The sequence below is a fragment of the Salarias fasciatus genome, chromosome 7 (genome assembly GCF_902148845.1).
Source record: "Salarias fasciatus chromosome 7, fSalaFa1.1, whole genome shotgun sequence".
NCBI lineage: Eukaryota > Metazoa > Chordata > Actinopteri > Blenniiformes > Blenniidae > Salarias > Salarias fasciatus.
This window is the reverse complement of record NC_043751.1, coordinates 23655083-23671480: the sequence shown is the minus strand read 5'-3', so window position 1 is coordinate 23671480 and position 16398 is coordinate 23655083. Positions and strand designations below refer to the sequence as shown.

The following is a 16398-nucleotide window of genomic DNA, read 5'->3' as shown; positions in this document are numbered from 1 at the left end:
GAGGGATTGGCAACAGTATTAAGAGTAGGGGAAATCATAAGAGAGGAACGATGAGATTTGAAAATAGAAAAAGAGAATGATAGGGAGATGTGGAAAGAGACAGCGGACTCGGTCTCAGGAGTCACATTCAATGGAAAGATGGCGGACGGGGGGGGGGCAAAGACAGATTTGTGTGCTTTTTCACTAATCTCTGTGGTCTGGGGATATCCTGGGAGGAAGTCAGAGAGATGGTAGAGCTTTTTTTTTTCTCTCTTTTTGTTCTTTTCATGGATTTTGTTTTTCCTTGTGGTTTCTCCAAACCAACTTCTTCATTCCCTTTTCCCTCCCTCTCCTCCCTCTTCTTTTCTTCTTTGTTTCCACTCTCGGATGGAAATGTGAAGTTGTCCTCACTCGCCCCTGTGCCTTAATGGAAACTGTGGATCAGAGAGAAATGACGGATGACAGCATAGTGTCCTTTTTCTTTTTAAATATTTGATTTTGCCAGAACACAACTTTCTGAACACGAGTCACATATTAGAGTATTACTTTTTACTGTCAGTATTAGACATAGCATATTAGTTAGAGTCCAACATGCACAGATTGCCAGTCCATCACTTTCGGGCATGCTTAAGCTTTAAACCACAGGCAGTCCAGAGTCGCCAACTTGCCTAACAAAAACGTATTTGGCTGTTTTAAGGGAACTGGGATACTTGCAGAGAACATATGCATGCAAACTTAATAAGAGTCCATGCATCTATATGTCTCTGCCAACTTTAAAGTTTTGCTTCAGGGCCTGGAGTTGATCACAGTGAGCATTAAGTGAATTGCAGAGAGAAAAATTACAAAAGACTCCAAAATTACATATCAAACACTTACAGTTATGGATACTTTATAATTACCAGTTAACCCAACAAATGTGTCTTTATGTCATGGGAGGAAGTCAGATTAAACACACATACCTCATATAGATGCAGGGGGAACATGAAAATTCTGTTTCCAGGCCCTGGGTCTGGAATCAAACATGTTGTTGTGGTACAACTGTTGCACCCAAAATTTCAGCATGATTTCCTCCAATAAAAGCCTCATAAAGAAAGAAACTTTCGTTGTAGTCAATGGTGTACATAAAATAGAAAAATTGCTTATTTCTAAATCAATGACAGTGAATCATCAATCACAATAACATTGCTCAATTGCTAAAGTTACTTGATCCTAGTCTTTTTTTTTTACATGTAAATCCTCTAATTTATTTAATAACTATTGATAATTTGTAATCTCCTGTGGTTGTAGACTGTCGATCAGGATAAAGAGTTTTCAGGCTGGTCTTTGTCTTGGGTTTTTTCTTTTTCTTTTTTGACATTTCAAAGCCCAGTAAACTGTCCAACTATTCTATTCTATCAACATGCACAGTTGATTATCACAATGTCTTGCTCATGATAGAATTTTGATTGTTCACCTCTCATAATCATAAATCATAAAAGACCTTTAACGATGTGCACCGTCCAATCACAGAAGAGATCAACTCTTATAGCGAGATCTTCTTGGTCCACTTAAAAAACACACAGTGCCACATATTCACAGTTGAAATTGTGTTGGAAAAAGTGGCTGAAGAATTCACTCACGGCCCGATTTTTGACAATTTTATGAGTGAGTGTAATATCGGGGTTAATTTTTGAAAGGACATTGTAGGATAAAGGGCTTCAAACTGCTTCAGTGATGGAGAGATAAAGTACTGACTAGACTTGACATGATTAACGAAGCGTCTTTGAGTGTCTCCAAACAGACGTCAGTCGGAGAGCGCAGCCTTCAAATAAACTCTGTTACGGTACTATTTATTAGAATTGTGCCGTAAATAATATCCGGTGACATACCCGTAACAGAGAGAACGAGTAGATGTGGTCTTTTTGGAGATTTCTCTTGTCTTCATATCAGAGCCACTGCAACATGTCAAAGGTTCCTGTGTGAAAAAAAAGCTGCATCTGCTGAGCCCATATGTTAACCCTGGCACAACTCAGCTTTTGACATTTTCCTCGCTGCCGTCATTAGTGCCGAGTAAAGATCAAAGCACACGTTTTCCGTACCGCCGCACAAACCGTCGGGGTACTGTCGGTGTTTGTCAGCTGTAGCTAGTTTTTCTGCCCCGGTTTGCAGCCTATCCGAGAACAGTTAAACACTTCCTCTGACTAGATCCCAGCAGGGAAATAAGATACTGCTGAATGTGGTAAATATGCAGTTATCTCTCTCTCTCTCTCTCTCTCGCTCTGCCTCTCTTGCCCCGTCTCTCGTTAAGCTCTACGGGGATAGGAGGATAGGAAAGTATGACCCTTGAGGTGTGTATGACGTGCCGAACCCTCCCCTTCTTCAAACCTGTGCTAACGCCCCTCCAGGGGCCACTATACAGGCCCGTGTGTGTGTGTGTGGATGTGTCGGAGAGTGCGTGGTAAGGGGGGTGCTGACTGAGGTCCTGGGTGGCTCACTAGAACTGCTGTGTGTGTCAGTTCCTGCAGGAAGCTCCAGTCCCATGGCACGTGCGCGTACACACACACACACACACACACACACACACACACACACACACACACACACACACACACACACACACACACACCCCTACCTCAAACTCTTCCTCCCATAAAAACACACTGTCCCATATTCCCTTACTCAGCCACTCTTTCAATTTGGATTTCGCCGTCAATTCCCTGTCCCAGTGTCCTCTGCATCATGTTTAGTCTTTTTCACTTCATGTTTATCTCTTGCTATCGGTCTGTTTCCCTTTTCTTTTTTCTTTTTTTAACTCCCATCACTTAACTTTTTTTTTGCTGTGCTCACGGTGGAGTGAAGGAGTGAGGAGAGAAAATTGCTGCCTTTCCTTTATTTAATCAGATTAAAAAGGAAGAAAAGACCTTGTTTCCTTTACTCCCCTGGAGATGGTGTTGACAAGGACGGGGTGAGAAAGCGTGAGAGAGAGAAAGAGAGAGAGAAAATAGAAATATACCTTCCCATCCTGCTATAAAATTCACAAACCTCCACCCCTCCTCTCCTCTCTCTCTACACCCGTCTTCTGTCTCTCTTTCGCTTTCTCTGGAAAATGTGTGTTGAGTTTGGAAAGACCCGCAGGAGAGAAGGCGGAGGGAGGTGGGAGGGTGTCTTGAAGGGAATAGCAGTGAGCCAACTTGCACCCCCCCCCCCCTTCCTGCATCTCCTCCTCTCCTTTCCTGCTCCCCCTGGCCCGTCTGCCCCCAAGAGGAGCCCTCGGAGGCCAAAGGTGCCTCAACACCCTTCTTCCCTTCTTCCCTTCAGCCCCCCTTGGTGGGACAGAAAAACAACTTGTCCCCTTCCTCCCTTGTTTCCTCTCTTGTTCCCTTGGTCCCCCACAGCGTGCTGGGAGAAGAAAAAGAGAGGCGCTGCCAAGCTTATATAGAAAGAAACGAGAGCTGGTAAGAAACGGCAGGTATAGAAGGCGAGCGTTTTCTGTATGTCCCACACCTTCTGGGCCTCAGGTGCGACAGTATGGAAGTATAGCGTAGTATCGACCGTATGTCTGGTGATGGAGGCGTGGCTCCTTGTTTCACCCAACTCTCGTTCGACAGCCTAATGGACGCCACTAATTTACACACACTTACTGTTTGAGTGTGTTCACACAGACACAGACAGAGCCGGTGAGTCATCTTGGAAAAGGTTTGTCGGGTCCCCAAGCTGAAACTGAGAACCTGAGACTTGCTGCGTTATTGTCGCTCACTGCGATAACGTCGCTGCGACTGCGCCAGTGTGTCCCTGTGTGTTTGTGTGCAGGGATCGGTCGGTGGGAAAAATCCTCCACCCATCGAATGACACGCATCTGTGTCAGTTTCAGTTTATGCAGCCGCCATCGATCCAGTTTATGTCTGTAGTGAGGTTTTTTTTTTTTATCAGCATATTAGAGCGTTTGTATAAACCTTCATAATATTTAATGCACCTTGTTGATGTTCATGAGCATGACTTCTATCCTGGTGTATAACCATGATAGGCACCGTTAACCTTAAAAACGTGTTTATTGTTGCTGTATCACAAGAGAGATGTCTTGAAATCTCTTGAGTTGAGATCTCAGTGAAGGCAGCTGTGTTGAAACAGCCGATGATGCAGAAATATTCACAATATTTCAAATCAAATTACAAGCATCCAAAAAATATCAAATATCTGACTTAGAGTGATGGTCCGGTCTATGCAAGTTGTGGTGACCGACTGCACACCTAAGTCATTGTCTGCACTTCTACACACTCATTTGTGTATTTGTGTGCTGGTTTTCACTTAGTTTTGAGAAAAACAGTGTCAAAATAATCAGCATACGTAATGCGTTTCACACACAAATCAATCCAAGTGTGCATGAAATATTTACAAGTGAGATCAATTTCTGAGAGCAGATGGAGAGACCGTGTCATAGGAGGAGTGAGGATAAAGCGAGATTACAGCAGTATCACTTTTCTCCTGTTTCCTTGTAATATCTTTATGATGACCATAGCTGAGAAAAACAGGACACCGGCCCTCTCTCTCCCCCTCCATTTCTCTTGCTTCCTCTCTCTTTTCCTCTTCCTCTATCACTCTCTCACCGCTACCCTCTGGAGGTCCATAATGTAGTTTTAATTTCCCCAAGGCTAGCACAGGAAAACAGTTCCTGTGTATGTGTGTGTGAACTCTCATTGTCTGCTTGTGACAGTGCATCTGTGTTTTAGTCTGTTTTGCAGCATTTAAGCCCCATGTCCCCCCCCCCCAACCCCCACCCGTATCTTTGTGGGTATTTGCTTTTGGAGAGTGTGAATGTGTGTTGTCTGTGCCCAAAAAAATTAAATAAGTGAGCAGCTGTCAACTTATTTAAGAGTAAGCTGATATGTGGAGGTCCCTGCATAGCAAGTCTGTCTGAATTTCTGTGTGTTTGTGTGTGTGTGTATATATAGTGTATCAGTGTTTGTGTGCACAAGTGTTTTTTCACTTGCTTCCATGACGCGAATAGCTCTTTCATCATCTTTTTTCCAGACAGTGGTGTTGGGTGCTGCTCTCCCTCACCGCAGCATGTCCCATGAGTGTGTGTGTGTGTGTATTTGCAGGTGTGTGTGTTTGTGTGTAAGTGTCGGTGTGTTGTTTCTGTGTGGGTGTTTGTGTGCGGCTGGTGTGCATCTGCAGATCACTTCCCTGGGGGTGGTGGTGGTGGTGGGGAGTAGGGGTGGTGGTGGGTGGGGGGGGGGGGGGGGGGGGGGGGGGGGGGGGGGGGTTGTTTCATTGTGAACACACAGACACAGACACACACACACACACACACACACACACACACACACACACACACACACACACACACACAGAGGAGGGTGAGAGAGGGATTCTCCTGGGGGCTTGAGCAGGCCTGTGTTGTTGTGTCCAGCTTCACCTGTTCTGTGTGTGTGTGTGTGTGTGTGCGCATGTGTGTGTGAGCGTGTGTGTGTGTGTGTCAGTCAGTCAGTGTGCAGTTGAGTGTGCTCTTGGTGCCAGATGTGTCCACCCTTCTCTGTTTCTCCTCCGCTCCTCAACATTTTGAGCGCTAATGTGTGCTAAGTACCTGTGTCGAGACTCAGTTTCATGGTGTGTGTAAATGTGTTGGCTGTGTACTTGAAGCGTGACTCAGTGCTTGCTGCATTTTGGTTTTTCCCACACCTGGGCCTTGACAAAGAAAGAAGATCCTCAGTGCAAATTTCCCACAAATGATACAGATCAAGTTTGCTTCTTTGTCAGTCTTAAGAAAATAAGGACATTTTGGGCACTTTGGTACTTTTCGAGTTCATATATAGGAGAAAGAGTGGGTTTTATTGCCTTGTACAGGAGCTGAAGCTCCACTGGGGCCCGTTCCTCACATACTTTGGGATGTCTGTAGGACAGTTTAGGACTCATCTGGGGATAGTAGCACCATGTCAGAGGATGCAGAAAACACAGCCTAACTGTTCTGCTACTGCTGGTATGAAATGACCTCTGTCCTGTACAATGGCATTGTTGGTGCTTTTTGTGTGGCGTGACAGCTCAGAAATCCTGGAAAAACAGTGGAAATTTACTGAATGATATTCACATTGTGTTTGAAAAGCGTCATACAGCATCTCAAACTTAGAAGTTGACATAAAATCACAAGATGGACCAAAATATTACAGCACCTTTTACTTCGGCTTGACCAAGTGGACTTGTGGTTTTCTTTGATGCATACTTTAGGCTTTAGCTTAAGATATATTCACCAAAGTAACTGAGCAGTGATAGACTCCTATAGGTAGATACATTGAGAGTGTGTTTAAAACATGTAGCGTATTGACACTGTGGTGAAGAGGTTCAGTTTTATTGTATTTTGCTTCAGGCTGCATCGGCTCACTGAACAAACTTCAGAAAAAAAGGGTCTATTTAAGGATGAATTGGAATCCTATCTGTAGAATACTAAATGAAGTTCTCCTCTCTTCCTGTGTATATCGCTGTAGGTGATTCTTGAAATATCTGGACCAGAGTGGGAGCTGCTATTAACACCCTAAGCTGAAAGACGCACATCCCACTCTGCTACTAAATGAACTGCAGTTTGATTGACGTGTGAGTGCAGCACAGACCAAACATGTCAAAACTCACCAAATCAATGATAGGCTTCACTAGAATTACAGATATATTTGAAAATGACTTCAGTACAAGTAAAAGTATTGATTCAGTGTAAAAATTAAATTGACTGAAGCATATACCAAGGCTCAAAGGAAACAAGTAAAATAGCCCTTTTCAGTGGTAGTTTGCCCCAGAAGGAGCTCTCACTTTAAAATGACTTGATGAATCCTGTGCTATAGACAGATACACTGCTCAAGTGGCATTTGGCTTGTGTATAGATTTTATAAGCACTCAATGTTCTCAACTGGTTTGGTCTGTCTAGTTGCATCAAAGCACCTGAGATCTTCTGGTGTTCAAAATGTTGATATGAATTTTAGTAATGGAGCATTTTTGCACTGCTTCAGCATCCCCTAAAGTGATTTACAATGTGAGTCACTTTCACCCATTCATGCATCAATGGTGATGATTGCTGTCAAGTAAAAGCACTCAATCCATTCATTGGGAGCAGTCTGGGCTTCAGCGTCTTGATATTATGACATGGAGAGACAGGTGATCAAACCCACAACCTTCAGACTGAGAGATAACCAGCTCGACCTGCTGAGCCACGGCCGTGGTGGTATGAGGCCATGTGCGTGTGAATCCTGCTCTGGTGGAGATGAGAATAAGAATGAGGGCCTTATTTCAAAACTGTTGGGTTTCTAAACATTCTCCTGGAAGCGCGACACACACTTTTTCTACCCTTTGATGCCTCTTTCAGGCATAAACACACAGAAATGTGTCTCTGAATATGTGTGTGTGTGTGTGTGTGTGTGTGTGTGTGTGTGTGTGTGTGTGTGTGTTTGTTTTATGTATGCTTGGCCGGCAGATATACATCTCTCTGTGCTGCAGAGTGTGTCCCAGACAGGCCACGGTTACTAGCTGCTGGCTGCCAAATCTAACACTTGAATAACTGCCTTACCTTTGCAGTATTACAGTATGTTTTATTCCCCTTTAACTCCCCCTGTAGCTCTGGCACACTCTTTCTGCACACTTCTACCACCCTGGGGCAGTTCAGGAACATTTCCCAGAGTTCATTAGTTCCCTCGTTTTCCTCCCACAGGATATATAGAGATGTACGGCGGTCATGCTGACTGTGTGCGTTTGATTTTTGGTGTTCCAGTTTGTGTCTCGACTAGCTTATCTTGGCAACTGCTCACAACAGTGCCATGAAACCAGAGTCAGCCTGTAGGATAGAGTACTGAGTGTACCTAGATCCCGCGTTATCCAGCGCCCAGCATATCACACTCCTATAAGGAGAGCAGGAGTGGGGGCGGCTGACATTTCTCCCTGTGTGTCTTTCTTTCTCCGGTCTGGTATGTTTATGGCTTATTATCATTTAGCTCCCTAATTACCTCAATGAACTCATTTTAATGTGGTTAATGAGAGAAAGCACACTCACAGTCGAGCAAACACACCCATGCTATGAGAACACACAAACATCCACACACTCGCTCCTTCCTAACGAGTGGTGATTAGTGGGTCTCAGCTAGGCGTGGTTAGCCTGTGTAACATCATTCTGCACTGTGGACTTTGCTAATTCACTTCTCTTTATCTAATTACCCAGGGTGCACACAAACACACACACTTGCTCCAATACATTGCACACACACAGACACACTCACACACACACACACACACACACACACACAGACACGCCACCTGCATATATCTTTCCTGCAGATATGCAAAGTGACCTCATTATTCCTGCGATATCCCTTTATATATTTATATTTTTATCTGTTAATAAACAGCTCATTGTCCTCAGGTTACTGAGGCTACTGGGTACAGCCAGGAAAATGGCTTATTACCTTTCCTCGTGAGACACAGTGTGAGAACGTCTTTTCTCCACGTCCATATCTGATGCCGCACGCTGTCACACAATCAGGGCCGCATAGAAAAACAGCCTTGAAAATAGCCTATAATACTCAGTAAGACTCTAAAATGTCATTGAGGGTGATTTTATTGATTGTGTTTGCATGCATTCTAGTCTCTTGGTTGTTAATGGATTTTTGGAGTTGCCTAGTTGTGTGCTATACATGTAAATGTCTTATTCTGACTCTGGGAAACAAACATCAGGTCTTTTCCAGCTTATGCGAACAGGGTGAGTCTGATAAAAGCCTGAATACTGTGACACCTTATTTATATGTTGGGAGATTCACTCTGAAGGGAGAGAACCCTTTCGGTGAGATGACAAGAAATTGTGCAAGCATGATGAGATGGCCGGATACGTTAGTCCACATATGTACAGATTAAGATACATTTGAATTTCTCAGGTTCCTTATAAACATCGTGCTGTTGTGTATGATCATAGCTGCTTTCTCTCATTATTGCTATTACTAAGATTTATGTAAATGCAGTCATTGTCACTGTGTGCATGATTATTCTCACTCATGCTGATGTTATCCATGGACTGTTTCATGCTGGTTTAAAGGCCAAGGATGTAATTATGTGCTTTTCATAAATAAGATACACTTACTGCCTCATCATTTGTTTATGTGATTTATTTGTCACCTCCACAGTCCATCGCAATGTCGAAGCAAGATGTTAGACTCAGCATGCCAGTGTTGATTTAAAAAGAAACATACACCACATTTATAAGTGAATTCATATTATCTATGTTTTTTTTTCTACACATGCTACCAGTTAATGCTCTTGAATGCTGGATCTTCATGTATGTTCACCTCTGCAGCTCCAGATAGTCTATCTTCTATCTTTAAGATTCTCATGAACAGCTGGCTGCATATATGTCCAGCAAGTTCATAGGCACTTCCTGATACGTCCGTATTTGTAAATATTTACAAATCAACAGAAAGAGAGGCTATTGCAACTGGGTGCACGCATGAATAGCTCCCAGTATAAGCAAAAACTGTTAAATGTTGGCAATTTTTATCTAACCAACATGGAAGTAGACATTCAAAACTGTGTTGTTGTATTTTTCTGCAGACAGACGCTCATTTAAATACACACCAGAACAATTGGTTTCAATCCAATCTTTAGGTACCCATAATGCAGCTGGTTTCCTGCCCTACCAGCTAGTTAATTTCATTTAATTGCATTCACTGTGCGTCCCAGGTGTGATTCGGTCCCTCATTATATGGCTGGAATAAAAACCAGCAGGGCTTTGTGGCTCAAGAACTGCTAGAAAACCACTCTTCTGAAACATGGGCTATTAGGTGAAAAGTGTAAATGTTTTTGTTTGTGCAGGAAGAAACATTTTTCTTTCGGTAGCAGAGCAAAGATTTTCAATGCTTGTGGATGACATAAGGAGGAAACAGGGTGTCTCTGCTTGGGATTTGAAAGCTTGTGTATGTGCATGACAGAGGATGTGCAGTTATTCCTGGCATAGGGACAGTCTGTGACTCAGAGATAATAGTTCTCAGTAGATTGAGTGTGTTCCTGTCTGTGCGTTCATGTGTTTGCGAGCGACTACGGCTCTATCACAGTGACGCATTTGTGTGTGTTTGAGTGCGAAAGGGAGAATGCGGCCGGATGGTGCACACATGCCGTTTGCCGGGGACGGCTGTCATACTATTCAATCAATACCCCAGCTCACACCCGTGCACCCCTCTGCACCCCGAGCGCCCGGGGGAGTTGACTGCCTTCATTAAGAAGGGCTGCTGCCTCTTCCTGATGCAGCGAGGGTGGAGAGTCTCAGAGAAGGTGAAAAGAGGTGTGAGAGTTTTGTGAAAACCAGGAGGAAAAAGATCAAGAGCGTGTAGTTTGAGGCAGCCACCTCTGGAAACGTCAACTCTCGGACATGTTCATCCAACACGGCTGTTTCCAAAATCTTTTCAGTGGACATTGAGGCACTGTTGTGCTGTAACCGCTATATTCCTGTCCTGTCACAAGTGACAGGATTGTGCTTTCATACTTCTAATGATCATAGCTACTAAAAATTATATGAAATCTAGAAAATAATCATTAAAAAGAACGAAATGGAGCTTTGCACTCATAATTTAGCCATTATGGTGGACTTCTCCCGAACAACTCTCCAAAGATGGACAAGGATTACCAGATTGTTTCACATTTGTAACATAAGCAAGTCATCAAGAACACAGTAGTGAAATATAGAAATTGGACGTTATTTCAGGAATGAAAAGAGGGGAAGCTCTTACTCCTCACACTTTTTTTTTTTTAGACGAGCATAAAATCTAAATAAACCCAGTCGAGCTACTCATAAGAGGGTTGAAAGTCAGACAAGGAAATGAGTGTGAAATTGATTAGATTGGGGATCGCAGATGCTAGTTGAAAAAAACGAAAGTAGGAAAGTAAGAGAAAAGCAAGAAAGCGGAAAGCAAGAAGGAATTTTTCTGCTGCTGCACTGATTTACCAATGCAGTTTAACACTTTACTATCAGATGATTCATGGTCAAGATAAAGTGTGTGGTCAGATCGAGGGTCGCGGTTTTCTACACACTTTCATGTTGTTCACAAAAGGCGATTTTTTCCTTTAGGTAATCTGTAAACAGTCCACCATTATTTGCACATTTGGTTTAGTCTTGACTTGAGTATCCAGGTACTGGTTTAAATTCAAAGGAATGTATCCAGAGTCAAAACCAGTTCAGTCCAAGGTGCGAGTTGCAGTGACTTGGCGGCTCCAGCAAAAAGCAGCAGCTGAACAAACACTTGAATCTGAAAAAAAAACTTTAAAAGTGATGGTTCAGTGTGGCTGAAAGCGGTGAAAAGATAGGGACAGATTTAGCACCTGTGTGGTGGTTTCTAAGAGCCGAAAAAAAGAAAGAAATCACTGGAAGGGCAAAACGGTTCTCTCGAGTGCAGCCACTTTTCAAGAAGCTGTTGGTGTCGTTGAAGGCGCTTTCTCCAGACAACCAATCATATTAACATCCAGCTACCTAAACATAAGGCTGACAACACAACTAACAAGTGCCTCAGATGTTTTCAAGCAAATAACATTGAAAGTCAGTCAGAAGAGTTGAAAATGCTTGGAGAAAAAAGGTTTTTTTTTCTGTGTAGACGTCACTTAAAAAACAGAAAAAAGGTTGTTTGTGGACATGTCAAATTTTTGTCCTTTTGTTCTGGAAACATAGTGAGAATTTAGTATTCTCAATTCGTCTTTGTACTGAAAATATTAGTGTCACTGCTTCATGACACGATACTAACAGCAACACACATATCAACGCTGTGGTCTGGCCAGGAGGTCTGTTTGCGAGTGGTAATGAGCATAACAGCAACACTATCCAGTAAGATCAGACAGTGGCGGTGTGCTTTTGAAAAGCCCCCTCCCTCCACCGGCTTCTGTCTCAAGTCCGTAAGAGGGCACATAATTACCGTGTCCCTGTGAGAAGAGAGGTGGGTGGGTAGCAGAGTACCATAGAGAGCCATGTGTAAACAGCACCGCCACCAACTGCGCCCGGCCCTCTCACATCTTTTCTCTTCCTCTGTTCTGACACCCATCTCTCTCTTGATCGCACCGCACAGCGACCGGGTGTTCAAGACCAAACACAAGAATGACTTAATAAGAAAAAAAAAAAAAACACAAAAAACAAAGTACTCCAAGAGAAGAGAAGGGAAGAAGGAGGACGGGGGGGGGGGGCACGATTGAGTTGCTGTGACAGCAGGTTGTGTTGGCATCCGCTGGATCTGGCACGAACCTCACCTCTGGCATCAGGACACTCCAGGGAATTTATGTGCATATTCCTGATTTTGTGACCAGGTGGGTTCATGCCTTTAAAAGTAATAAGTGATTAAGTAGATTGTGAGGATTTATCATATAAAGACTGTTGTAGCTTCATTAAATTCTTGAATACTTCGTTTTTTCACTTCAGCTCACCATAGACTTTCAGATTTCAGTTTTCCGTGTGTAATTCCACCGATCAGTATCCATTTAATTGGTCATTGAACTATGTTACAAATAATAATATTGATTTTTGCAGTAATCTCTGGACGGATAATGTAGTTTAGTCTTCATAAAGTTCTTCATATGTGTTTTTTTCTGTAGGCCTCTTGAACCTTCTTTGATGGTGGTGGCCCACATGCGCATACATATAAGAGACAGGTGCACACATCTGGTTATTGTAACACCAGTTCCTGACATTTGTTTGCTTACTCATTAGGAGAATAAAAGTAAAGTACAGATACCTGCCCCGATCACATCCTGTTAATTTAACATGTGTGTATCGACCACTCCAACCCGCTCATTTGCCTTGCGGCCTGCACACATGTATTTGCACATGTGTGTATTTAATTACCTATCCAGTTAGTATGTCACTTGTGTGTGTGTGTGTGTGTGTGTGTGTGTGTGTGTGTGTGTGTGTGTGTGTGTGTGTGTGTGTGCGCACACTTGTGTGTCTGCTCAATGACCAGTGTGTATGAGAAACACGCAGGTGTGTGTGTGTGTGTGTGTGTGTGTGTGCACGTGTGTGTTTTGTCAGCCGAGGGGCCGTTTCCTCTCCCCGGCCAGACGGTGCTCTCACCACTGGACAGATGGCCAACACCCTCCCTCTCTTCTTCTGCATCCCTTCCTCCTGTCGTCCTCCTCTCTCCATCACTGTCTTGCTCTCCTGCAGCAGCCCCCTCCCAAAACGCCCCCATCACCTTAGTCTCTCGTTCCCCACCTCTCAGCATCCCTCCATCCCTCTCTCCCTTCACACATCTCCTATAATAAATCAGAGTGGGGGAAGAGTTTCTGTGCCCCCCCAGGAGGCTTTTACACTCTTTTAGACTAAGTTTTTGTCACTTTTAACTTTTATTCAGCACATCTGTTGTTTACATGGGTAAATATTTTAATTTGAGTTTTAGATGTGTGTTTTTTTTTTTTTAAATGAGCAAGATTAATTTCCTAGGGGATATGTTAATATTGCCACAGCAAGTCTTTTCCATTTGCCTCTCTAGAGTTACCCTTTTCTACTACAACAGGGATTCAAACGTATGTCCCCTGTGCTCAAAGTGAAGACTTAAAATTGTTATGATAACAATACTTATTGAAATATAACGCTCTAATTTATTTAGTTGTCTTTTCACTGCTTCATGAATGTCGCGGGGTTGAAGTTGCTGAACCTGGATTCACGGGCTCTTCAATGTTGGATTTGCATGTTTTCCCTGTGCCTCTTTTGGCTTTCTGTAGGTACTCTGGCTTCATCCAGAGTGTGTCTGGATGTCTGGGTGTTCCCTGTCTGTGGATCATGACTGCTTCGATAGAATTTTTCTTTCTCCAACCTAACTTGGATGAAGTTGTTTTTGAACTTGACTGGATCAGTGTTTATTGTACACAAAAGTATGAAATATTTAGGTTTCTGGACCAAGTATCCTGGGAAACAAGCAAGCTTTTGAAACTGTATGCTCTAACCATATAATCCCGAATACCAATAAAACTTGGACTGATGACAACTGTGTTGTTTCTCATCCAGAGAGGGGCTGACTCTAACATGCCAGTGAGTTTCCTGCTTATGTGCACGCAGCCGGTGGTGACTACAGTGGAATAACTATATTGTCTGAATCAGGGGTGTCCAGTCCTCGTCCTGGGGAGAATGTAAATTTCTCCATGCTGAAACACACCCAATTGCAGAGAGGAAATCCATTTCAAACTTACGTAGCAGCTTGGCAATGCTGTAATTAATAGATATTGGTGAGTTGAAGCTGGGAGACCTTTAAACATGCAGGACAGGAGCCCTCTAGGACCAGACCAGAACACCACCAGTGGAAATGAACCACCAAGAATAGCGTGGAATATTGAAAACATGCCTCCTTTAGGTCTTTGAATGTTTAAAGCACTGCTTGGACAGTTTTTAATGGAAAGTTAAATCCCACTGACCTGTAAGAGAGCCTGCTTTTCCATTTAAGACTAATAGAGTGTTAAAGGCTTTGAATTTAACAACAGAAATTCAACTTTACTGGCGTCACTCTTATATTCAGGGTCATGAACTCTGTACTGTTAATTCAGTAGAAAAGCCCTGAAATGAGTCTTCTGGAAGTGCTTTGGTGGGTTTTGGTCATATTTTCCATCTCGTGCACAGGCTTTACATTACTCCTCTCATCTCTGATCCTCCTCCTTCCCACCTCCTTCTCTCCTCTCCTCTCCTCTCCTCTCGAGCCAAGTGTCTTCGGTGTCACTCCTATTGGATCCTCGCCGTTTATAATGTGATAATAAGGTGTGAAAATGGAGACACAATGGAGCAGCGAGGATTGGGGCCGACACGGCCCTCCACTGGTCCCCATCTCACACTCTGCTGTCTGCCACCAGGACACACACGCTCACACACATTACGTCACGCGCCAACCTTATAATCCATGCGCAGCATGATAACCACTGATCTAAAGTGACGATGGCAAATATTGCGCTGGATAGATGAAGAGCAGTGTGAAAGACATGCCAGCCGAAATTGATGCTTCAAATATAAAAATCTAACTGATTTGTTCCGGGTTTCCTCAGACGTGCTGGCGTCGGACAGAGAGGCAGATCCCAAAGAAGGCCAGGGCGCACCTGCCGAGGACGGAGAGCCGGAGGAGCACGACGAGCGCGATGACAGAGATCACGACGACGACATAGACGACGAGTCCATCTTCACCTGTGACAACTGTCAGCAGGACTTCGACTGCCTGGCCGAGCTCACCGAACACAGAACCAACCACTGCCCGGCCGGTAAGACCGATGACAGCACTGACACAGAATTAAGTGAAAAGTCTGGTTTTTGAGTGTGTAATTTTTCTCAAAAAACATAATTGAAGCTGTCAAATGACAGTTGAGGCAGTACAAAAACATTTTAATAATGAAAATACAAAACACAAGATGCAATTGTTTAACTTGTCAAAAGTTTCATTTTGAGTTTTAGGTTTAGTTTGATGATTTTTTTTTTGGGATTCAGAAAGGCTCATGGCTGAGTTAATGATGAATGAAATTACTTGCAGAAAACCATTTAATTCCTAAAAAAAAATATCCGATTGAGGTCAGATTGTCTAATTTTTATTATGTTTTAACACACATTTCACGAAGGTCATAGGTCAGCAGCCGTCCAAACCTCATTCAAAATCAAATATGCATCAATGCAACAAAAATAAACCAATACATTTAACAAAAATGTATACATATGTAAACATAAAAATGTATATAATTGTATCTGAGACTTCCCTCCATGAGATGCTTTTTTTGCGTTGCAGAACTATTAATCTTAACAAAGTTCTGTATTTTCAGAAGTTTTCATTGCTATCTATCATCAGTTTTTACTTCTTCCCATTAAATAAGGACTAAACATCGTCGTTCTCAGGAAGTGTGCATTAATCTTGAAAATGAAAATTTAGGAATTTAAAAAATAAATAGTATGCCTGATTTGTGAGAAAAGCACTAAAATACTGCATTATTTCTGAGCTTACTTCATGCAGCTCAAAGCCTGTTGGAGGATGCATAATGATGGTGGTGCTCAGAGGTCAATGCTTGAAGACAGAAAATATGTGTGAAAAGCTAATTAACCAGGAAAAATTCAGTTTTTCTTTCCTTCATCTAATTACCACTCATTCATCATTGCTGATTAACTTACGTGGTGTATGATTAAACATGGTTTTCAGAGGGGAAGAAGCTGTTTAATTCAGGCTTATGTACAGGTGAAGGAGTCGAGTTGCATCATGCACAACCACTAATAATACAGATTCCTGTGTGACACAGACCCTCCGCTGTTCCTGAATACCTATAGCAATTGGAATCAGTTATACCCATATGTTCCACTGGGATAGGCTTGTGCACGAACACACTTATATGCACACACACACTCACACAAAGGCCGTTATTAGTCCTGGTGTAATTAATGGAGTGGCTGAAAGGAACGCGGTGGGGGCATCTGGTTCCTACAGATTAATCCAAACC

General features: G+C 43.0%; 1 protein-coding gene across 4 annotated transcripts in view; it reads left to right on the top strand.

The window, feature by feature from the left end:
- Window positions 1-16398, top strand: part of znf423 (zinc finger protein 423) — a 153653-nt gene that overhangs the window by 23873 nt on the left and 113382 nt on the right. For all 4 annotated transcript variants that reach the window (XM_030096376.1, XM_030096375.1, XM_030096377.1 and 1 more), the window contains one exon: window positions 14974-15183. In XM_030096376.1, the coding sequence (XP_029952236.1) occupies window positions 14974-15183 (210 nt within the window). The remainder of the gene's footprint in view (window positions 1-14973; window positions 15184-16398) is intronic.